Source organism: Sus scrofa, chromosome X (genome assembly GCF_054392235.1).
Source record: "Sus scrofa isolate SSC_HxYL_T2T_F1_AM1 chromosome X, Sscrofa_HxYL_maternal_Yorkshire_Landrace_v2.0, whole genome shotgun sequence".
Classification (NCBI taxonomy): Eukaryota; Metazoa; Chordata; class Mammalia; order Artiodactyla; family Suidae; genus Sus; species Sus scrofa.
Window position 1 is genome coordinate 99,802,572 of NC_139401.1, and position 25,021 is coordinate 99,827,592.

Consider the following 25,021-nt stretch of genomic DNA (forward strand, 5'->3'; position numbering starts at 1 on the left):
CATGACTTTCTATATAGCCCATCACTGTGATCCTTTGCACCTATGGGACTTTGTACCACAGGATGCTTCCATCCAGAGCCTCCCTTACCTGGTGCAATTTGAGAAAAGGACCCCCTGCCCTCAAATAAGCATGCATGCCTATGCAGAGGGAGGCATCAGCACAATGCAAATACTGTATGGGAGGAGGAAACTCACTGGTTGGCCATTATCAGAGACTGGCAGTTGACCCTTCAGCTTTCAGTCACCCAGGAGTCCCCAAGGATGTGGATGAGAAGATTAGAAGGGCAGGGAGCCTGGGCACTGCTTGGCCTCCGTATGACACTGCTGTGGGGAATTGTGGGTTGCATAAACCAGCGTAAGGACACAGAAAGGAGTCTGATTGAGATGGAGTGGTAGCTGGAGAACTGAAACTGAAGACAAATCACCAACTTCATAATTCTGCAAGTAGCTTTCTCACTTCTATTTCAGATTACCAAGTGCCTGGGGAGGTGATTCCAATTTTACAGGTAAGGAAAATGAAAACACAAACAGGTCTGGTGACTCGCTGCTGGTTCAATTTTTATTTCCTTTGCACTGTGCTGTTTTTATTAAACAGCACTGAAACATTAGATTCCGTTTTGGGATTCCTAGAGCCCTACTCTATCCTGAAATCAGCCCACTCACTTCATCCTGCGGCCATAAAGTACCAAAATACTTGACAGCCTCATTCCCAAGACCCCCCAACAATTATCTGAACAGTATCAGCTGGATTGATTAAACCAGTGGCTGTGTTGCTGCCCACACTGAATCATCTTTGATTTTAGTTTCAACTGAATTAGCTTTCAGTGATTTGTTTTTCTCTTCAGGCTGCTTGAGTTCAACAAGTTAAGACAGGTAAGTCTGATTCCATGGATTTTTCCTCCACCATGGTTTCCATGTGTGCTTCTTGATTAGTTTGCAGTTCCTGCTGATTGACAGGTATGATGTCTATTTCTGAGCCCTATTTAGGCAGCTTGGCGTAGCCCTGAGGCTCTCTGCTTGACCTGAAAGGGCCCTGTCTAATCTGAGATAAACACACTACCCTGTGTGTGATTTGAGAGTTGGAACGTTTCAGACTACTGTGAAGGATCCAATGAATGGAGCTACTCATTCTCCAGCTCTACCTTGGTTCCTGGGACAGAGGAGCTGTCTAAAGTGTGGGATGCCTGGGGCATCTTTCTCCATCAATAAGACAAGTATCCATGTTGCAGACAACATGGAAGTGTCCCTGCACAGCTGTGAAATTTTTAGTCATTTTCTGCCTAGACAAGACAACACGTACAAGCAAGCATGGCACTGAAATGAGTGAATGTAGTTATCTGTTTTCTACTCATCTTCTGCAACCTTTGATAGGAAGAGTGGAAATTGATAGGCTGGAGGGGTGAGGGAATGTGAGAGAAGCGGCTTGCAACCTCACAAGTAATCACTTCCTGAAACCTCAGACCAACAGGTGGGCTTTAAGTTACCCTGTGGCAATCCCAAAGAGCCTTGGGTCCAATGGCTCTTTGACATGTGTAATGCCAGAGTTCCCTCCTGTTTAAAAACAGTACCTGAAGGAGGAAACCAAGTTTTAACAGCATGTATTAGATGTACGCAAACTTTACCAAGACAAACTCTGTAGTAGTCATCAGCTATGGGCAAAACACCAATACTTCTGTAGCCCCTGGAGGGCCTTGCGTGTTATTGCCTGCACTATGAGTACTTAGACACTGAAGTGCAATAATGGGTTTTGGCCCCAACCTCTTCTTAGTCCCAGTTCTAGAAAAGAGCTCAAAAGATATCTGACCAGCAGTCTCTTGCCAGGTTGAGATTGTTATCTTGGAAAGTGTGAACTTACATGCATTCTCTCAAGTCCTTCAGTTCCAGTGGGAAACCAGTGGAAGTGGTGTCCTATTTAAGTGTTAATTCCTAAATGATGGCATCCAATAAAATTGCCTCCTTTCTTCAGTTTTGGAGTACACATAGATGTGCCTCATCTAAAAATTCCTCTCTGGACTATATTGCTCTGCTAAGTTATGTACCTTGTAGACATCATGACTGCCAATGATGGCATCAAACAGTGTGTACAGATCATTGAGAAGATCCACCACCTCAATGGGCTCCCTCATGGCCGAGATGGTGGTAAAGCCCACAATGTCGCTGAAGTACAAGGTGACCAAATCAAAGCCCTCAGGTTTGACTCTGCAGCCTGTTTTGAGGGATTCAGCAACTGATCTGAAAAGCAGACAGTTACTCCTCCAAGGACACAGACCTCCCTCCATGACACACAAAACATCTGCTAGAATACAACCTCTCCAAAAATCACTGCCAAGTAAAATGATAAGGAAGAAAATGTCAGCTGGATGAAAACATTTATTCTACAAATAGATATTGAGTGCTTACAGTGGGCCAGGCACTGTGCCAGGTGCTAAAAGGTCTGTACCTTGGTGGAGTTTTTTCAACTCTCTTTCTCAGCTTTCCCACCTCCGTCATCACCTGGTGGGGGTGAGGGGGGAGTGGAATGTTCCCAAGCGGTTTCCTTTGCCTGAGACTAGTTTTCCCAGTTATCTCCTAGAAGATCAGGTTACAACATGATAAGCTGCCTTAGAAAATTTGGAAATTGTAGCAGCACACAAGGCTTTCACTTAAGTGATGAAGGTAGAGGGAACCTAGAAGAACAACCTTGCTACTTTCCTCTAGGACCTCAAAGACCTGCCACCTTTTAATCGGTCAACTTCTAGGAAAAGTCATGAAGTGACACATAGAAAAACTGAGGCATCAAAAACTTAAATAACGAGCATGATCCGCAAGCAGTGGAAAATTAGGAAGTGTGCTCTGCTCCCTTGGTTTTCCAATTCTTCTTTGATTTGAAGGTGTGATTCAAATCTACTGGGAGTAGAGAGGGTACAGGACAGGGGGAGGGAGCAGTTAGTTGACCAGTAATTTTTTTTCCATTTTTAATAGAACACACTGATACAAGCATTCGCACTCCTCAGGTGTTCACACATACGGTGGTAGCATCTATGTTAGAAGCTTTTCCGCTTTCTGTTTTTCAATTTCCAGCTCTTCAGTCCGCTCCCAGATCAAATCTTCCAAGTTGCTAGAATATTGCTCCAGCATCCGAAACATAGAATCAATAATATTAGTCTTCTTCCCTTTATTGAAAGTTTTAAACTGAAAGTAAAACAGAGAAGAGAAGCCAGGGAATTCTTATTTCTTAAACTTAGAGGTCATGGAGCAGGACCCCCTTATCAAAAATCCCTTCCTCCAAAATGCCAGGGCAGGAGAGAGGAACCCAGGTATAAAGAGGAAAAGTCATCACCCATCCTTATGGTCACCTGGCCCATTCACAGGGCTTTTTTTCCCCAAGTAGTTCTTCCTCTACCCTTCTGGTTCTTTCAAGTCTGAGCTAAGGTGCTCTCCGGGCAGGATCCTTCAGTTCTGAGATGCTAGCATACAAATAGTGGCCCCGTCAAGGGCAACAGAATTGGGTCTTAAGCTCAGGCCAGCTATGAGTGGGGGTAAGGGGAAGAAGTCAGTTCTCTTATTTTTCTAGATCATCAACCTACAAAGTAATCCTTCTTTTAAGATTTTGATTTTTTTTCCATTATAGTTGATTTACAGTGTTCTGTCAGTTTCTACTGTACAGCAAAGTGACTCAGTCACACACACACACACATATATATATATATATATATTCTTTTTCTCAAATTATCCTCCATCCTTATTTTCTAATGCTATCATGTTGCCAGTTCGTGGACAGTGGGAGGTTTCTTGCCCTCTTAAATATGACACAAGATCTACATGATAAGATCTACCCCTATTTCTTACCAGGGGGTCTAGGAATAGTGGTGTGTCATAGCACTTGGCCTTTGTGTCAGTCAGGGTCATGTAGAAATTCAACTGGTCTTGCCCCTAATCCTTTAGAGGTAGCTGCGTGCCACAGATTTTCAATATACCCTCCCAGAACCCTGTTCCTCTACAGAGACAAGGAGCTTGGCATCATGAGGGGTAGCCCCTCCTTACTGCTGAATTCAGCATCCAAAAGGCTGGGTTGACACCCAGGAGAAGACTGGTAGTAATTTTGCTCAGCAGACAATTAGGAATCTATCCCACTAAATGCTTTTACATAGATGGGCCACACGTGTTCCACGAGGCACTTAATGCCCCAGGGCTAACACTAGGAGTTTCCTTCTGAGCCTTGTCCACATCTACATGGCCACCAAGGTCCTGCAAGTAATCTTGGTAGCCAGCTTACATGCTTTGGGCTCTCACTATTTCCTAACCCAGGGAACCTCCCTCTCCTCCTCTTCCCATCTAAGTTGTATTGGCTGCAGGGAGGTGGGAGGCTACCTTTGTCTTTCCAACAGTCCAAACTTCCACCGAAGCGTTTCAGTGAGGGCAGCCCTAGCAACGTCTTGTCTGAAGGCTGTATGATGTGCACTCCTTCTATCTATCACCAGCTTCTCTGCTGCCTTCTGAAATAACATCTCTAGCATCAACATGAGGGCAAATGCTTTTTCTCCTGCCTCGTGGTAAGTTTTCAGAAATTTGACCTTCACGGTCCTTTGCCTTTTCCATACTATCGAACACCTGTTTGAGTGTCCTCGAGAAACTCAGCCGGGCTAATGGAAGCATTGTTAGCTGGGGATACGGATGACTTCATATGCAGGGCCCCTCAGGCTTTCAATCCAACTCTTTCTTTTTTCCGCCTCAGATACCTGCCACTCAGAAAGCATCTCTGCACTGTACCCCAGCCAGTCTCAAGAGCCTCTCCGCCAGAGATGACACCACGCTCCCAGACAGCACCCTCAGTTTCAGTCTCTTGTAGTTTTAACAAAGTCCTCAACTGCATACTCCAATGTAGGAACCACACCCTAGCTGCCTTTGCAGGGCTCTCTCCGTCCGCTCTTCATTCACCCCTTTTAATCTCCAATTCTAGGGAGTCAACCTCTTTAGAAATTCAGTATCTTAAGGAGAGAACTTATCGCTTTTCACATACTCTATTGCCTCAAGGAGCTCCCTAGGAACTAAGGAATCCCCTGCTTTTGTACTCCACATTTGCACTTCTTTCCCTCTTGGACACCCTTTCAAACACCCCATCATTTTCCTGAACCCTCCCCCAAAAAAACAACATGGCATCACTTAAATGGGATACACATCAGAGTTCTCTGGAATTTCCAAAGCAGATGGGGCTCTATGAGGAGTCCCATCCATTCCAAGACACATCTATTCCATTTTCTAATGGTCTTAATGTCATTGCCTTGCAAATGCCTCATGGTTCAATTCCATCTTTGAAAGATCAGTTAGGTCAGATCCTGGATGGTCTGGAATAGAGGTTTGGATCCAAAAGAGCACCAAAACCAACTCTTGTGCTCTTGGAGGATATACGGGGGATGCTCCAGCATCTAAGGTTTTCAAGCAGCCTATTCTATGCTTTTTTCCCAAGACAAATGCATTTTTTCATGCAAGGGGTGCTTTCCACAATAAGACGACAACCCAAGGAGATAGATTTGGGTAGGCTGGCTTCAGGATGGCTTCTGGGCAGTGCTAAGATTCACAGAGTACTTTTTTTTTTTTTTTTTCCTTTTTAGGCCGCACCTGTGGCATGGAAGCTCCTGGGCCAGGGATTGCATCCAAGCTGCAACTGCAGCCTGTGGAACACCTGCAGCACTGCCAAATCTTTAACCCAATGCACTGGGCTGGGGAGTGAACCAAGTTGTCACAGAGACAACACCAGATCCTTAACCCATTGCACCACAGCAGGAACTCCTCACAGAGTCCTTCTTACCTGGTTAAATATCTCATCAAATGTGGGTTGCTGTTCTGCAGCCTCAGCCCAGCACTGCTTCATCAGCTGGAGACGCTCTGAAGGGGCGTGCTCAGGAGGAACCACAGTTCTATAGACGGGAAGAGGCTTCTTAACTCTTTCTATGATTTCTGTCCAGAAACAAGAAGAGAAAGGTCTACAACTTTTGGGGAAAGCACCAACATTTGACAAAGATAACTGAGTTTTAGCCAAGTATGGCACTGGTCAGGAGAAATTGCAGAAAGGCCATCTCTTTTGCTTTCTCCTTAGGTAGACCTGAATATAAATTGTATCTGAGCAAAGCCTGCATCAGTCAATTCAGGAAGAAAAGAGAAACTAATCAATTGAGTTATTTGGTATTTTTTAAGCACGGCTTTATTCTGCTTTTGCTAGATTTTAGATACAGCCTAATTTCAGTTCTAATGCTACATCTCCAATGATCTGGCTCCCATCACCCACCCCCAAATCCTAAGCCTCTCGATTCCCACAGTAGACACAGCTAGCCCCTACTGAAGACCCAGGCCCAGCCCAGGTCAAGGCTATGGGCCCTGCCCGGCCCCTAGGGGAAGGGAAAAAAATACTCCAGCAAATAGTTTAGGGCCTCATTGGTATCCTCCTGGCTTCTGGTGCTTCTGGTACTTGTACTCCATGTTCAGTGGACTATTCACTGCATAATACACTTAGGGCTGAGCACTCTGCATGGACTCTCTGCTTCCAGCCTAGCCTTCTCCATATCACTCTGAAAACATGAATTTGGCCACTGTCACTTTCTTGCTTAAAATCCCCTTCATGGATTTTTCTTACCCACAAGATAAACTTCAAGCCCTGACTATCTCTTCAGCTCATTCTTTCTCCCTCGACCCCTGTCCACACCCCTGATTCTAACATCCTCATCATCCTCATCATATGCCAAACCTTACTTCCACCACCAGGGTGCCTTTCCCACCCATGCATTGGCTGTAACATGCCAACAGTATTGCTTTATATGATAATAAGGGTGCCCTTGCCTCCACGAAAGAATTTCAGTTGTTGCCTCTGACTTCTCAGCTCCTTTGACACTGCACCTTCTGCTCTGTTAACTCAGATTGGCCCATGCCAATAATGATTTCTCCATCATATCTCTCACCCTGCCCCTAGTGCAGTAGATTCCATGGAAATTGGCCCCTTGGAGTACAACTGCCACATCCACTCTCTGGTAGAGTCTCTTTCTCAGAACACCATCAAGTTCCTTTGCTCCATTCTCAGAATACCCATGAGTTAAATAGGTCCCATCTCTGCTTAGGCCCAGCTTGCTTCATGTCCTTGAGGAGCTCACAGTTCAATTGAGGAGACCAACAATGACCAGCACTCAAAGTGCTCTAGCTGATATATGCACTGGAGAGCACAGAGGGGACACCTGATAAACACTAAAAAGGTCAGCGAAGGTTTCCCAGAGGATGTGACATGAGTTGGATGCGGCAAAGTGGAGAGAAGTCAGGGGCACTCCATGTACTGTGTACAACATACGTAGAGGCACAGAGGTGGGAGAGACTGTGGTGCTTTCAGGGCACTGCCAGTCATGTGGCTTAGCTGGAGTATGGAGAGTGACAGAAGATAAACCTAGAGATGTGGCTTGGGCCTGGATCATGAAGAGCCTATGTTATGTGAGGAGACTGGGCTTCATTTAACTTAAGAAGAGGAGGAGTTTGGGGGGCTTTAGGGAGAGGCATGAAACAGTACTCTGAGTAGGGCAAAAGACAACTAAGTATTTAAGGTTCGGTTTGGTTTGATTTGGCTCTTTTAAAATCTTTTATTTTGGAGTTCCCGTCGTGACACAGTGGTTAACGAATCCGACTAGGAACCATAAGGTTGCGGGTTCCATCCCTGGCCTTGCTCAGAGGGTTAAGGATCTGGCGTTGCCGTGAGCTGTGGTGTAGGTCGCAGATGCGGCTCGGATCCCGCGTTGCTGTGGCTCTGGTGTAGGCCAGCAGCTACAGCTCCGATTTTGACCCCTAGCCTGGGAACCTCCATATGCCGTGGGAGCCGCCCTAGAAAAGGCAAAAAGACAAAAAAAAAAAAAAAATACGAATCAAAAAAATAAAATCTTTTATTTTGACATATAGACTTCTAGAGAAGTTGGAAAAAGAGCACACTAATTGCCTATATATCTTTCACTTGGCTTCCCCCTAATGTTAGTAACCTATAAAACCGCAATACAAAGGAGGTTAATGTTGGTACAATACTATTACTAACCTAGAGTCTTTATTTGCATTTCATCCGTCCTCCCCCTCAAGTCCTTTTTCTGTTTCACGATCCAATTCGAGATCCCGTGTGGCATTTCATTGTCATGCCTCAGTCTGCTCCAGTCTGTGATAGTTCTTCATTCCTTCCCTGTCTTTCACAACTTTCAGACTCTTGATGAGTACGGCTCAGTTACTTTGTGGAATGCCCCGCCATTTGGGTGTGTCCGATGTTTTCTCATGGTTAAACTGAGGTCATACATTTTTTTTTGGCAAGAATACCACCAGAGTGGTGTCGTGCCCCAGTCAGTGCATCATGGCAGGCAATACGTGATGCTGATGTACCTTGACCACTGGGTTAAGGTTGTAAGGTGATGTCTGCAGGATCCTCTGCTAATAAAGATAGAATTTTTCCATTGATAATTAGTTAATATCTAGGTAAGTTTATATCTTTTTTTTTTTTTTTTTTTTTTTGGCTGTGCCCATAGCATACAGAAGTTCCTGGGCCAGGGATCCAACCCAAGCCACGGCAATGACCTGAGCCACATCGGTGACAATGCCAGATCCTTAACCCACTAGACCACCAGGGAATTCCAGGTTCATACTTTTAGCATATGCAAACATCCTGTTCCCCTCAAATTCTGGCCTGATAGCCAAAGATTTTGATGGGAGATAAGGCTAGAAAACTATGGCGTCTCCCCGAAAAGAATAGGAAGACTTCGACATACAGCAGCATCATGAGGGGGGACTGAAATATCTGGCAGGGGTGGGTCTCAAAGGAGTGGGGGGGGGTGCCGCAAAGAAAAAGGGACTAACACAAGTCCTGTGGGCCCTTGGTTTATGTCACAGTTTGGAAAAGGGCCAGCTTCTTGGGTGGGGGAAATTTCTTCCAAATGCCTAAAGCTGTCTGGCTCCCAGCCCCACCTGCTCACAACCGGCAGGCAGTTAGCACAAACAGAACCATGTTCACTCTTCTGGCCAATCGCAACAGCCTGGGTTGGCCTGATGAGCTGGGTCATGGTGGACTCCTGGTGCCCTCTTCTAACTTCCCACTTACCTTTGGCAGGCAGATCCATCATGCAGAAGGGGGTGCCCCGGACCATCACTTCTTACAAGATGATGGCAAAGCTATGGACATCTCCTGCAAAAGAGCCTAACCTGCTGCCCCTCGGGGCTCTCAACAGTTCAGGGGCCATCCACAGCAACTCTGAAAAGAAAGCATTGTGTAATGAATACAGGGAGGATTAACTGACAGCATTTGCAATGCCCTCAAGGGCTCCAAGGGTGCTGTTTCATTGACTGCTTTATATTTTTATTAAGACAGACTGGCATGCTAGCGCCGCCCCCTCTTCTCCCCAGGGTCTGAATCTATGAATCTAAGGAATTACTCACAGAGAAAGTATACTACTTTCCCCACCCCAGGACCATGCAGGCAGACACAGCAGAGGAGTGGGGAAGGCCAGAGAGGCTCGAAATAGAAAAACTGTCTGGTGCTGGCTTTCTTGCTCTCTTGAGCCTGCAAGTAGCAAGCAGTTGGCAGGTTTCCAAGGAAAGGCGAGTGCACTGTCAGATTGGTTGCCATGGATTTGCTGTGTGCTGAGATCTATATGTGTCTGATAATTTGACTGTGCCGGGCTCGGGGGTTCACAAGTTGCTTTCTCTTGGTCTTATCTAAGAGGATTAGAGGATCCCCAAGTCTCCTCTGCTCCTTGCAGAGCAAAAGGGTACAAAAGTTCCTTCAATTCAGTTCTGCAAATATTTATTGAGGGTTTACTATGTACCAGGCACTGTGCTAGGGACAGAGGCGGTGCCAGAGATGAATTAGACCTTGTCTTTGCCCTTGCAGAGTTCACAGACCAGTGAACTAAACATGTGTACCCCTAACTACAATACAACATAGTCGTGAGGCTCACTGTATAGCATAAGGACATGAATCCATTAAAAACCAATACTGAGCCCCCACTGTGTGCTCTGCTGCATTTCAGACCCCAACAGGGGGAAAATAATATTATCTCTTTTTAGAGTGGTATAGCAGTCAGAGACTCAGAAATTTAGGGAAAGGGCCCCGTAAGCAATATATAAAGACATACCAATTAGTAATAGAAATTGAGTAGGCAAAGGTTGGAGGGAGCGTTTTGTATTCAACCATATGAGATTGCCATTTCTGTAGATCCATGTCATTCCATGAGGGTCAAATTAATAAGAAAAAAAAAACTGATCTGGTGCAATAATCCAGGAAGGCTTCCTGGAAAAGTTAAATCTTAAAGGAGCTTGTTAAGAAGGTCAAGGATGCAGTTTCCTAGAGCTGAGAGGGTAAGGGCTTTGCAGGGGAAAAGAACAGTACGTGCCAAAGAACAAGAGGTAGAAAGGAGCAAATTGTGGATGGGGGTAGTGGTAAGCAGATTAGCTTGGCTGAAGAGAAGGGCTCTGTTAAGGAATAATGAGAAATGAGAAATGGGGTTGATGAAGTGGGGGGAGGGAGGGTGGCTGGAAGAATGAGGGCAGAAGGTGAGAGGCCCCCGAGAGCCAAATGAAGGCATTTGGAGTGAATACAAAAGGCGGTAGGGGTGCTGGAACTGGAGAGGGATTTGATGAAAGCCGTGTTCAGGAAGATTAATCTGGCAACCTGCACAAACTGGATTGAAGAAGGAGAGAGGCTGGAAGCAGGGAGAGCAGCTAGGAAGTTATTACAGTAAGAGCCAGAGGAGAGGGGAAAGGGGCCTGAATGGGGGTGGGGACGACAGCAGCCGGATGGGGAAGCGGATACATGGAGGAGGAAGTGACAGGGCTGGGGAGAGACCCAAAGTACTCCTGCCAGGGGAGAGAGTTGGAGCAAACAACAGGTTGACGTCCAGCTAGGGAGGCTGGAGAAGAGTGTCTGGCGAGGACAAGGGTGGCAGCGGGAAAGTACTGGCTAAGTTTTCATCTTGTCGGATTTGGGGTGTTGCGAAGGGAGCCCAAAGGATAAGATCCTATGAAGCAGGAAGGCGGATAAAAGGTCAGAGACTAGTTTGGCTTGTTAGTGAAACCCAAGAAAGGGAAACATACTCTGGAAATTCTTACTTGGAAGTAATGCTGATCAAAATGATGGACCAGGGAATTCTAGCCTCACCCCCACCCCCACCCCATCACATACTCATCTCTCTTTGTCCTCCAGGTGTCCCCAGCCTTTGTCTCCCAACTCCCCCACCCTCTGTCAAAGTCTCTGAGAGCACTCACTACAGTGGTCTTGCCCTTCTGTCTCCTTGCCTAAGAGAATTGATATTTGTAAACAAAACGTAAAAGACTGAATAATACTTTAATCAAAGGAAGACATTTCTGACTGTGGGATTTCAGGCATATGGTTTGTGGAGGGAGAGCAGGGGGGTATTTGGGAGCAGGAAAATGGTATGCAGCTGCCACTTCCTGGCATCCTCTCTCCCTACACATTTAAAAGCACAAGGAGGGAAAAGAGGACAGGACTCTCTGGTAAAAAGCTGGGTGATTAAATGCAATCATTACCAAATAGTATTTTCAGAGAGCACTTACATGTATGTTGTTAATGGCTAAAATGAGGCTTTATCTGCACTATACTTATGTAATTGAGAGTGGGCAGTAATGAATACACTTACAACCCGCCCCCATTTCCCCATCCCCACTCCAGAGCCAAGTAAGAGCCACTACCTACCATTAGACTTGAACTCTCAGGGAAAAAAAAAAACTAGAAAAATCACTTTGCCTTGTTTTGTGTCTGCTGGAGCCAGGACTAACTCCAAGCCCTGCTATGGTGATAAAATCAACCTCAGAGAGCCAGTGTAGTATGGCGCAAAAGAACACAGAGTACAAGAGACCTGGGTTCACAATCTCAACTTGGTCACTAATCAGCCCACCTTTCTAAACCTGTTTCCCCATCTGTAAAACGGAAATTGAACCAAATGATTTCCAAGAGTCTTCCAATTATAAGATTCTTTTAGCCCTGTCATCTAAGGTAGGAAGCAGCAAATTTATTTTATTTCAGCCATTCATTGATTCAACAAACATTTATTCTGCCAGGTACTAGGAAAGGCAGTGAGAGAGGCAAACCTGTTTCTTGCCTTCATAGAGCTTATAGTTTAGGGAGGGAGAGAAGACAGATAACTAAACATATGATACCAACAAAGTGCAGTATTACGGCAACGTGCAAAGCCTTAAAGGATCATAAAGAGGAGAATCTAGCCAAGCCTAGGGGGTCATGGAAAGCCTCTTGAATCAGTGGCATTGAAGTTGATGGAGCCCTGCAGAAGGAGTAGCATTTAGCCAGACTCAGATAAGTGGGTAACAGAGAGGGAAGAGAAAGAAGAGCATCTCGAGCAGTGGACATAGCATGTGTGAAGTTATGGAAGTAAGAGAGAGCCTGATGCAAATAAACAACTGGCAGGTGGAGCAGAGAGATGGGGGCGGGAGGGGGGTGGTCGTGGCCCAGACCACGAAGGGCTTGTAAGCCATGTAAAGGAGTTTGAACTTGATCCTGAGAGCAATGGGAAGCCATTCAGTGAATTTTGGCACAGCCACAACAACCATCAGATTTGCAGTTTAGAAAACTCCCTCTGGCTGCGATGTGTGAAGAAAAGATTGAGCATCTTGATTGCCCTTGCGGTTCAGAGAATGAAATGAAATGGTAAGAGGGAGAACCAGAGAAAGAGAGACAGAGTCTACTTAAAAAAAAATTAAAAAAAAAAAAACCACTACACCTATCCTTTCCTCACTCTAAGACCAGAGTTTCTCAAGCTTGAAAGCTGCCAACCTGTGAATTAAATAGAATTCTGGGAAGGTGGACATTGTGTTTTATCTCTTATAGATGAGTAATTTTGACAGGAAGCTAAGTACTTCCCACCCTGCAGCTGTTGTCTCAACATCCCAGTGCTAACACCAGGCAACTACTCTAAGCTTTCAAACTGAAATAAACCCGATAATAAACATATGACTAAGTCGGCAACAAGAACGGGTCCACAGGGAAGAAGAAAGAGAGACAGAGAGAGAGAGTCAGAGAGAAAAACAATATTACGTACTTCTATTGTCATTATCAGGAGTTTTAAATCCTTCAAAGCACAGATGGGCAGAGGAAAACAAAATTGTTATTAAATGTTTTCACTGAGCTAGTCTTCAGAAGATCTGAACTGAATTCCTGAAGCGGCGTGCTGCTAAGCAGCTCCAGGCAAATCTGGAGCCTCAGTTATCTCAACTGTAAAATGAACAGGTTGGACCAGATGTCTCCCGAAAGTTTCCCACAAGTATTGTCAAGTGCAAAGATAATGTCACTGATAACCGGACTGTCCATCTCTATCTGGGCATGGGTGCCTCTCTGTGTCTTTCATCTTCACTTCTCCTAGATAGTAACGTCAGCAGTTTTAAAACTTCTAACACCAAAGATTCTTTTAAGAATGTATGTTGTCATTTTGCATCTCTCCCTCTCCTTGTCTCCTTTGGATTGTCTGTTTCTCTGTGTCTTTCCATCATTCTGTCTCTTCTTCCCCTTTGCAATACTGGTTAAAGCTTTTAATGTGCAAATTTCCTATATGTATTTAACCCCATTCATTATCTCTCCTTCCTACTCCTTCTCTCTCTTCCTCTCTCCGTTACATCAGTCCATTCCCTCTGAGTTCTCACCCACTCGCGTGTCCCATCTCAAATTCCTCCTATTTCTTTGATCTGCTATGACCCCTACAGGCATTGTTTGGTGCTGCCACTGGGGCACTGAACATAAGACACAAACACAAAATGGACATTAGAGGCATGCCTACTGATCTACTAGAAGGCCATAGTTCTGTCTGAAACCATCCCACACAACCCATGGAGCATTTAGTTGCTGCGGGGGGTGGGTGGGGGCTCCTTGCTTCTTTCTCTCTGACGGAGACAGTGAGGGGAGGCTCTAGTGACATCCTATTCCAGAATGGGCTTTGTGGGAGTCCAGCTACCAAATTACCTTCCATTCAATCTGACAAGTATTTATTGAGCACCTACTGTGTGCCTAGCACTCAGCAAGTTCGTCCAGGGACACCTGGGGTCTCCAAACAATATAACCTAATCCTGCCACAGCAGGAACTCAACATTATTGCACAGGCTTTGTTCAGAAGGCTTGGCTGTGCTGAGATTACAGCCTGCAGACTTCATTCAACTCCTTTGGCTTGGAAATGAGGCTGATTTTCAACAAAAGTGGGGAGTTGAATCAGCCTGAGGCTTTAATTCAGGGCCTGTTCTCATTTGAACTTTGGCGTTACCTCGTGTGCATCAAAAGGGTACAATACATTGCTTACCTTCCGCAGAAGGTTCCTCTTGGGGGAGTCTTAGCATTTCCAAGATGTCATTAAAGCCATAATCTGTCACTTTTAGTACAAAACGCCCATCTACCACACAGTTCCGAGACTTCAGCCTCCCATGAGCAAACTCTCTGTGGTGTAAGTACTTCATGCCCTGCAGATGATACAAACAACTTTATTTAGCAACTTATTTAACTATTTTGTGCTTTTAGAGCCACTTTCTGAGATTGTTAATGGCATGAGCTATTATGCTCCAGAATTCAGCCTTTTTCTCTTAGATGCAGGCAAAGCAAAATTTTGACAACAAGAATTATTTCCAGGTCCCTGGAAGCTTTGATGAAGAATTTTGTACCTTGTAGGTATAGAGCATTGTGTGTTATCTGGAGATTTGTTGACATTTCAAACACAGGATAGATAAATATATATATATCCAACTATATATATATATATATATATGTATATATATATATATATATAGTTTCCATTTCAAACACAGGATGGAGATATAGATAGATAGATAGATAGATAGATAGATAGATAGATAGATAGATAGATACACACACATGTATATATCCAACTATATATACATAATTGCCAAGAACTGGAAGATTCTGATTTTCCCCTAAAAGGTCTAGCCCAACTCCCATTCACTACTGGCAAGGATGAAAACTGGTAGAGCCTTTGGGGTGGGTAATTTGGAAACAGCTATCAAAATCGAAAGTATGCATACCCTGGGACTAAGAGATTCTACTTCTCCCCCAAAGAAATGTTTGCATACATGCACAAGGAGAAATATACAAGAATGCTCATTGCAGTTCTGCTTTATATTATGTAATTGGATCTATAATAAATATCTACCAAGAAGGGATGCCCAAATTGTGATACCTCCAAACTATGGAATATTCTGTTAAAAATAATAAGATAGATCTACATGGTCAGATAGGGAACCATATCTAAGCCATCAAGTAAGTGAAAAAGAGTGAGTTGCAGAACTGTGTGACAGCATGTATTTTAAACAACAAAATCTATCTATAATGAATGTAAATACACATAAAATACATTGCAAGGCTAATTAACAAATTGTTAGTGGTGATTAATTTGGGGGGAGGATAGAAAGGAGGATTGAGTAATTGTCAGTATTTTTCCCATATATATTTATATCATTTGATTTTTAATATGAGTGAGTACATTGTTTTTACAATTAGAAATATTTTATTTTATTGTGCATATAAAACATTAAAGTTATATAAATGTGCAAATTTTATTTTTAATTTTTATTTATAATTAAAAATAGGCAATAAAAAAGAAAGCTAAAAGGAAGAAAGCTGGAAGCAAGAAAGCAGAATACTACTGACTTCTGCATCTGCTTGGCAACCTTACATGACATTCAAATGTGTGATCTACCAGGACTTTATCAGATGGACTTAATCATGCACATATAAATACATCCATATTCTAATGCAGTCATCTCAGGACTGTTTACGTTGAGTCCTTTTAAGTATCTGGCTCTATCTTGCAGTGTGACACCCCTTTGTATTTGTATGCTTTACATCTGGCAACCTAGGGATGTTTGTAGTCCCCAGTACTTACAAGCAGAGTCTATAGTGGGTGAGATTTCTCCCAAGCTGTCTAATGCTTGGGTTTCATTCATCGTGGGCCTGAGAGGACTGTCATTTAGAGGTTTCTCCCTTAACTCACAGGACTTTGCTTACAGAGTGAGTGGAAAGAGTATTAGAATATGAATCAGGAGATTCAGATTTTCTTATCAGCTCTACCACTTAACGGCTGGCTGATAAATATTTATTGAATACCAACTATGTGTGGCAGACACTATATAAGAAAAGGTATCTCATTTAGCTTCTCTGAGCCTCTGTAAAAGGAAGCTAATCACACTTCTGTTATGGAAAACTGGAATAAGATAGTGTCTATAAAGCTGCCTTGAAGAGGGTTAGGCCACAATGCAAAGGTCAAGATTGTGATCAGTATATTAGAAGCTCAACCAGTCATTGATTTTCCAGATTGGCCCACTAAAATGAACATAGACACAATTTTCGTATCTCTCCACAGAGTTCATGAACTCCGCTGAAGCTCACCCATGGACCCATCTGTGAACCAACCCCCTTGGCTATTAATAGTCCTTGCCTCCGAGAATAAAGGCGCTGCCCGATGGACCCAGTGGTCTTTTGGCTTTCTGGTCATGCTGAGTTCCGCATCTATACCAATGATATACAAAGATCCATCACCTAGTTCTAGATTGAACCACCTTTTAGAAGGCGAAAGCCAGGAGATGGCTTTCAGCACCGAAGAGCCTGGGGAGGAGCACTTTCCCACATCCAGAGAGCAGAGAAATGGGATGGAAGAAAGGATTGCTTAAGGCAGAAGAGTGCTCAATGGCTATAGGAAGTAAAGACAAATGTGCCCCTCAAAATGGGCATTGAGGACAGAAAACAAATCCTTTCTGTATCAGGACCTTATAATAGATATGGACGAAGGGGCTGTTGAGAAGAGGTGGGGGCAGACACAGGGAAGAAAAGTGGAGGAGTGAGAGGATCACAATGATCCAAAGAAAATAAAACATCCCAAAATATTGAAGTTCTAATCTACAGGGAAAACCCATTTCCTATCTTTCCATTAACCTTGATGAGATCCAACAGGAGCGATGACTTAAACATCCTATCTAGTTTCACATCCTAATTTGTCATTTATGTCTTCCATGCTCCTTCCGGAACAGAATTCTGTCACAATGGCAAACTTCCCTAAGTCGTAGAAGAAGCCCGATAAAGAGTTAATATTCTCAAGACGAAGGTCCTTCATCTGGAAACAGAGGGAGAGAAGAGAGTCACAGCTGTCCTATCTCAATTGGAGCTAAGACCTTTTCCTGATTCTTTAGGGACTCTGAGGAGTAGAGCTCAGTGACCCAGGAAGACTGAAGAGGTTAGTACAGTAGGAGGTAGAGTAGATTGTCTTTCTGTAAATATTCATCTATGCAGAAGCTATTAAAATAAATAACTTACATAAACATCAGGCCAAAGTCTACTAAATTTGCTTCAGAAGAAACATTTAGAATTTTGACATTTTACCTTTGCTTCCATTCATTTTTTTCACTAGTGTGAGAAGCATTTAGTGTGTGCCAACAATGTCCAAGACATTGAACTGAATGCTAGTGATACAGAGATAGACAAAATGAAATCAATATCATAAAGGAGCTCACATTGAAAAAGGGGTGATAGACAAGCTGTATTTCCCTGTGAAATGGATTCTAATGGAAGGGAGAATGGGACACTGGTGGAGCTCAGATGGTAAGAATCTAATTAAGCCTGGGGGACCAGAGAAGGCTTCCCTGAGGAGGTAATGTCTGGACCAACATGAAGGGCAAGTAAGAGTTGACCATGTGGGTGTGACATGGTGGGAGGGGCTTAGACTGAGAGTATGCTATGCTGAAGAAACTGCAACAGGTTTAGGGTGGCTAGAACACAGTGCAAGGGGAAAAAAATATGAGACATGAGACCGAAGAGATAGACAGCAGCGACATCCTATGCGAACATAAGAAGCTTGCTGTGGAATTTTAATTTAATATTATGGGCACTCAATAATTGCTATCTATTATTACTACTGTTTAATGGGGGGTATGAGAGAAAAGAGCTCCATGATCACTTCTAGTTTTCTACTTGGATTCCTGGATAGATTGCGGTGATATACATCAATAAAAGGAATTCGGGGACGGTTTAGTTGTGGATATGTTGGTGTCCCACCCATATCCCCTTTTCCATGCATCCCCTCAGCTTCTGTGAATGTTGGCTGATTACTCACAGTTGCTCTGTTCTGGGGAAAATTGTCCTAGAGCCCAAGCCAAGTGGGATCCATCTTACCTGAAAGGTGGGGGCTCACCCACAGACCTCAGCCAATGATTGACTGACTAAGAATGGTGCAAAAGTTCAACTCCCTAGCCTCAAGGTGGAACTCATGGTATAACTTGTGCTCCAGCATTTCTCCCATAAGATCATAATGAAGCTAGTCTTAAGCTAAGATCACATACTTGCTGAGCTTTTACTTCTGACTTATCCTACATCCCTCACTCCCTTTCTCTTGAGAGCATTCTCTCAATGAGTAATTTGAACAAGAATCTCTGTCTTAGGCTCAGCTTTTAGAGAATCTGACCTAAGACAGTGGGAAAGCAAATTTTGGGTGGTAGGGAAGGCTGATTAATTCAGGTTGAGACATTAAGAATGAGATGCCTGTGAAACATCTTACAAAGATAGTTGGATACTCAGGGTTTGAGGCTCAGGAGAGAAGTGTGTTAAATAGACTTGAGAATTGTAAGAATGTGAACGGTAAGATGAAATTAATAGGAGTGAATGAGATGACCTAAGGAAAGCATAAAGAATAATAAGAAAAAGGGGGAAGTATCAACATTTAAAAGATGGGAAAGGAAAGAACATCCTGCGTGAAGACTTAGAAATGAGGCCAGAGAAATGGAGAAAGGCTTATTTATAACAATATTATGAACACCATGGGAAGAATTTCAGAAAAATAAGATAAATGCCAGAAGGGATTTCAGGAAAATATGATAAATACCAGAGAGGTCAAATAAGATGAAGACAACTATACCTAGATGCATCGTAATCAAAGTCTTAAGTCTGAAAATAAACTTTTATAATCAATCAGAGAATATACAAAAACCTCTTCATGATTAAAAAAAGTAAAAAAGAAAACCAGAAGTCAAAGACACATGTGAAAAAAAAAAACTTGGGTAACATCAGACCCAATTGAAAAACATTAAATGCTTTTTCTCTAGCGTCAAGAGCACTACAAGGATGTCTTCCTTCACTATTTCTACTCAATATTGTATAACAGCATCAAAAACATTGATGAGAAAAATTGAAGAAAACTTAAGTAAATGAAGATCTATCTGTACCACATTAATGGATTGGAAGACTCAATATTGTGTTCTTTATCGTGCAGTGACTTGATGTTGGATCTCAGTTTCCATATCAGGGATTGGACCCAGGCCACAGCAGTGAAAGTGCTAAATCCTAACCACTGGGCTGTCAGGGAACTCCCAATGTTGGTAAAATGTCATTTTCCCTAAATTAATTTATAAATTCATATAACCACCCATGAGAAATTCCAGAATGCTTTATTGAATAGACAAGTTGACTCAAGAACTTATTGAAAATTAAAATGAACTACCCTATCCAAAACAATCTTGAAAAAGAACAATTTGAAGGGAGCTTACCCTACTTAACTACAGAACTTACTCAACAGTTATGATAATCAAGACAGTGTGATATTGGCAGTAGGGTACACTAATGGGTTAGTGAAACAGAGTCCAAAACTATACCCACACATATATTGTCAGTTAATTTTTCACCAAGTTGTAAAGTTAATTAAATAGAGAAAGGAAAGCTCTTATTAAACAATTGTTACTGGAACACTGGATATATCTATGGAAAAAAAATTAACTATGATCACTGTCTCAGTCCATACACACAAAAAAATAATTCAACATGGATCATAATTCTAAATCTAAAATCTTGGAATAGGTAAAGATTTCTGGGCCACAAAATAAATTATAAATTGAATTTCCTCAAAATTAAAAGTTTAATTCATCAAAAGACACCATTAAATGAACAAGCCACAGATTGAGAAAAAATATTTGAAAACATATATCTGACCAAAGGCAGTATATATATAAAGATGTCTGCATTTCCATAATTAAAAGACAAAATCCTCAATTTTTTAAATGATCAAAAACGTGAACATACAGTTCACAAAAGAATATATACAAATGAATTATAAAAACATGAAAAGGTGCTCAATAAGTTTAGTCATCAAGAAAATGCAACTTAAAACCACAATAACATTTTTACACACTTGAAAGACAAATATCAAAAAGACCAATGTTGCTGAGAATTTAAAGCAACAGAAACATTTGTACATTTCTGACAGGAGTGTAAAATGTTATAACCAATTTGGAGAACTGTTTGGATAGTTCATATAAAGTTACACTTAAATCTACTCTATGACTCAGTCTATTCTTAAGTATTTACCCAAGAGAAGTGAATATGTTCACAAAAATACTTGTACAAAAATGTCTGTAGTTGCCTATGAAAATATATTCAACATACTAATCATCAGAGAAATGCAAATGAAAATTACAATGTGATATTACTTCTCACCCACTAGAGTGGGTACTCTGAATTTAAAAAAAATAAAACAGAAAATAACAACTGTCAGGAAGGATGTGGAGAAATTAGAACACTGTGCACCGTTGACAAGATTGTAAAATGGTGCAATTGCTATGGAAAACAGTATGGAGGTTCCTCAAAAATTAAAAATAGAACTACCGTATGATCCAGTAATTCCACTCCTGGATATATAGCCAAAGAATTGAAAGCAGAATCTCAGAAAGATATTTGCACACTCATATTCATGGAAACCCAAAAGACCATCAATAAAGGAATGAATAACATAAAATGGAGTATTATTCAGCCTTTAAAAGGAAAAAAATCCATTCACATGAAATGCAAATCAAAATCACAAGATACTATCACACACCATTAAAATGGCTACTACCAAAACCATAGTCGTTAGAGCTCAGCAGTTAGCGAACCCGACTAACATCCATGGGGACACAGGTTTGATCCATGGCCTCACTCAGTGGATTAAGGATCCGGCATTGCCGTGAGCTGTAGTGTAGGTTGCAGATGCTGCTCGGATCCTACGGTGCTGTGGCTGTGGTGTAGGCTGGTGACTACAGCTCCGATTGGACCCCTGGCCTGAGAACCTCCATATGCCACAAGTGAGGCCCTAAAAAGACAAAAAGACCAAACAAAACAAAACACAGAAAATAATAAATGTTGGCAAAGATGTGGACAAATTGAAACTCTTGTGCACTGTTGGTGGGAATGTAAAATGGTACAGCTGCTGTATAAAACAGTATGGTAGTTCTTCAAAAATTAAAAATAGAATTACTGTATGATCTAGCAATTCCAGTTCTGGGCATATACCCAAAATAATTGGAAGCAAGGTTCTATGGGACATTTGCACATGTTCATAGCAGCATTATTTACAATAGCTAAATCATGCAAGCAAACCAAATATCCATCAATAGGTGAATGGATAAACAAAATGTGATACATATATATAGAACCTTGAGGACATTATGCTAAGTGAAATACACCAGTCACAAAAAGACAAATACTATGTTATTCCAATTATGTAAGGTGTCCAAAGTAGTCAAATTCATGGAAATAGAAATTAGAATGTTGTTTAACCAAGAGTAGGGGGAGGGGGAAAAAGTGGGTTGCTATTTAATGGGTACAGAGTTTTATATTTGCAAGATGAAAAAGTTCTAGGAGTTCCTGCTGTGGCGCAGTGGGTTAAGAATCTGATTGCAGCAACTTGGTTCACTGCAGAGGTGCAAGTTGTATCCTTGGCCTGGCACAGTGGGTTAGAGGATTTGGCATTGCTGCAGCTGTGGCTCAGATTAAATTCCTGGCCCAGGAATTTCCATAGGCTGTGAGGGTGGCCATAAAATTTTTTAAAAAAGTTCTGGAGATGCAGATGTATTTAACACTGCTGAACTGTACATTTAAAAATGTAAGGTTGTATTTTATGTTACGTGTTTTTTCATAATTATACAAATATTTATAGTCACCTATTCATAACACACACAAAAAATAGACTAGCCAAATGTTCATCAAGAAATTTGTAAACAAATTGTGATATATTCATAAAATGAAATACTACTCAGCAATTTTTTAAAATGAACTACTAATACATGCGAACATGTGAATTAATCTTTAAAAGGATGATATTGAGGGAGTTTCCTTCGTGGCTCAGCAGTAGCAAACCCAACTCATATCCATGAGGATGCACGTTGGATCCCTGGCCTTGCTCAGGGGGTTAAGAATCCAGACGTTGCTGTCAGCTGTGGTGTAGGTTGCAGACTCAGCTCAGATCTGGCATTGCTGTGGCTCTGGTGTAGGCTGGCAGCTGCAGCTGCAATTCCACCCCTACCCTGAAAACCTCCATATGCTGTGGGTGCAGCCCTAAAAAGACAAAAAAAAGTAAATAAAAATAAACATACTATGCTGAGAGAAAAAAAGCCAGACACAAAAGGGCTTATGCTCTACCATTCCATTTATACAAAATCCAAGGACAGAAAAAATACTAATTTATGGTGATAGATACCAGAACAATGGTTGCCTCTGGTAAAAGAAGTGACTGAGAAGGAAAACAAAGGAAATTTCTGGGGTAATGGACATACTCTGTACCTTGTTGGGGAAAGTGGTTACACAGATATATGGAATTATTCAAAGTTAATGAACAGACCACCTAATTATACCTAAATAAAAAATGTGTTTTAAAAACAAAGGAGACATTATAGCAAGTGAAATAAGCCAGTCACAAAAAGACAAATACTATATGATTCTACTTTTGTGAGGTATCTAAAGTAGTCAAATTCAGAGAAACAGAAAAAGGGATGGTGGTTACTAAGAGTTGAGGATGAATGGGGAAAAGAAGAGTTTTATTTAATGCGAACAGAGTTTCAGTTTTGCAAGATGAAAAATTGTGATGATCTGTTGCAAAATAATGTGTATGTACTTCATACTACTGAACTGTACACTTAGAGATGGTAATTTTTGTTATTTTTATCATAATTAAACAATTAAAAAACACAATGAGGGGAGTTCCCCTTGTGGCTCAGCAGTAACCAACACAATTAGTACCCATGAGGATACGGATTCAATCCCTGGCCTCACTCAGTGGGTTAAAGGATCTGGCATGGCTGTGGCTGTGGTGTAGGCTGGCAGCTACAGCTCTGATTTGACCCCTAGCCTGGGAACCTCCATATGCCATGGGTTCAGCCCTAAAAAAAAAAGACCAAAAAAAAAAAAAAACCCACAATGAGATACCCATGCAAGCCCACCAGAATGACTAAAACCAAAAAAGACTGACAGTATGAAATATTGGTGATGCTGTAAAGGGAGCTCTCATAACTTGCATGCAGGAAATTGAAATAGGAAGGAAATGTTTGGTAGTGTCTTGTAAAGTTAAACTTATACTACACTTTAACATAGAAATTCCACTCCTAAGTACTTACCCAAGAGAAATTAAAATATGTGTTTTAAAAGACTTATAAAAGTAATATTCATATCAGTTTTATTCACAATAGCCAAAATTGGAACTAGTCTAAATATCCATGATCAAGAAAAGAGATAATTACATTGTGCTATATTCATACAATCAGTGACTACTCTGCAATGAAAAGAACAAGCTATTTATACATACAATAACATGAATGAATCAGTCAGTATGCTGTAGGATTCCACTTACATGAGGTTATAGGATAAGCAAAATTAATGCAAGATAGACCCAAAAAACCCAGAACAGTGGTTTCCTTGGCGGGGGCAGGGGTGGGGGGAGGCAATAATATACTAAGAACACAAGGGAACTTTCTTGGAAGAAAGAAATATTTTATATCAGGGATTAGCAATCTTCTGTAAAGTTACATATAATAATATCTTAGGCTTTGCAGATCATGTATAGTTTCTATTGCATAATTTTTGTTTTCTTTTTCTACAACTCTTGAAAATTATTTAAAAATATTCTTAGCTCCCAGGATGTAAAAAACAGGTAAGAGGCCAGATTTGGCCAATGGGCCATAGTTTCCCAACCCTTATTTTTATCATAATAGAAGTATAGTTTATATGGGATATCCCTTCATCAAAATTATGTATCTATGATATGAGCATTTCAGTGCGTGTGGTTGTACCTCAGAAATACAGAACTGCAAAATAATAACAACAATAATAATAACCAAATTAGAGATGTGGAAAGTTGGTGGAGGTATAGATGAAATAATAATGGTAGAATGTGATAATTATTAAAATTGGGTGATGGGCATATGGAGTTTGGTTATATTATTCTGTTTTTTTATGTGATTATTATTTTTCATGATAAAATTTTTTTAAAAAGAAAAGAAAAACTTCCAGGATGTAGCTGAAGCAGTACTTAAAGGGAATTTGCTAGCTTTTAGTGACTATATTATAAATTAAAAAGGGTTCAAATCGACTATTTAGCTTTCCACTCAAAAAACTAGAAAAATGTTTTCGATATCGCTTTGGCTATTCAGGGTCTTCTGTATTTCCATACAAATTTTAAAATACTTTGTTCTAGTTCTGTAAAGAATGTCATTGATAATTTGATAGGGATTGCATTGAATCTGTAGATTGCCTTAGGTAGTATTGTGCTTTTGACTATATTGATTCTTCCAATCCACGAGCATGGTTAGAACATGATGGAAAAATGAAAAAAAAAGAATGTGTATGTATGGGTGGCTGGGTCATTTTGCTGTACAGCAGAAATTAAAGGAACATTGTAAATCAACTATAATTTAAAAATTAAAAAAATAAAACTCAGTAATTAAAAAAGGAAAAACTAGAAAAAGAACAACAAATTAAAAACAAAGTAGAAGTAAGGAAATAATCAGAACACAAATCAATGAAATACAAAGCAGACACACATGGGAGTTCCCATGGTGTCTCAGCGGTAATGAACCCAACTAGTATCCAAGAGGATGTTGGTTCGATCCCTGGCCTCACTCAGCGGGTTAAGGATCTTGCATTGCTGTGGCTGTGGCATAGGCTGGCAGCTGTAGCTCCGATTCCACCTCTAGCCTGGGAACTTCCATATGCCGTAGGTGCGGCCCTAAA

The 25,021-nt window shown here is 41.6% G+C and overlaps 1 protein-coding gene across 1 annotated transcript in view; it reads right to left on the reverse strand.

Moving 5' to 3' along the window:
- The window catches only part of GUCY2F (guanylate cyclase 2F, retinal), a 91,974-nt gene that overhangs the window by 19,176 nt on the left and 47,777 nt on the right, over positions 1-25,021 (reverse strand). Inside the window, 7 exon segments of the mRNA XM_021079862.2 lie at positions 2,040-2,232; positions 3,008-3,171; positions 5,789-5,937; positions 9,083-9,232; positions 14,298-14,454; positions 16,937-17,002; positions 17,004-17,114. Coding sequence (XP_020935521.2) covers positions 2,040-2,232; positions 3,008-3,171; positions 5,789-5,937; positions 9,083-9,232; positions 14,298-14,454; positions 16,937-17,002; positions 17,004-17,114 — 990 coding nt within the window.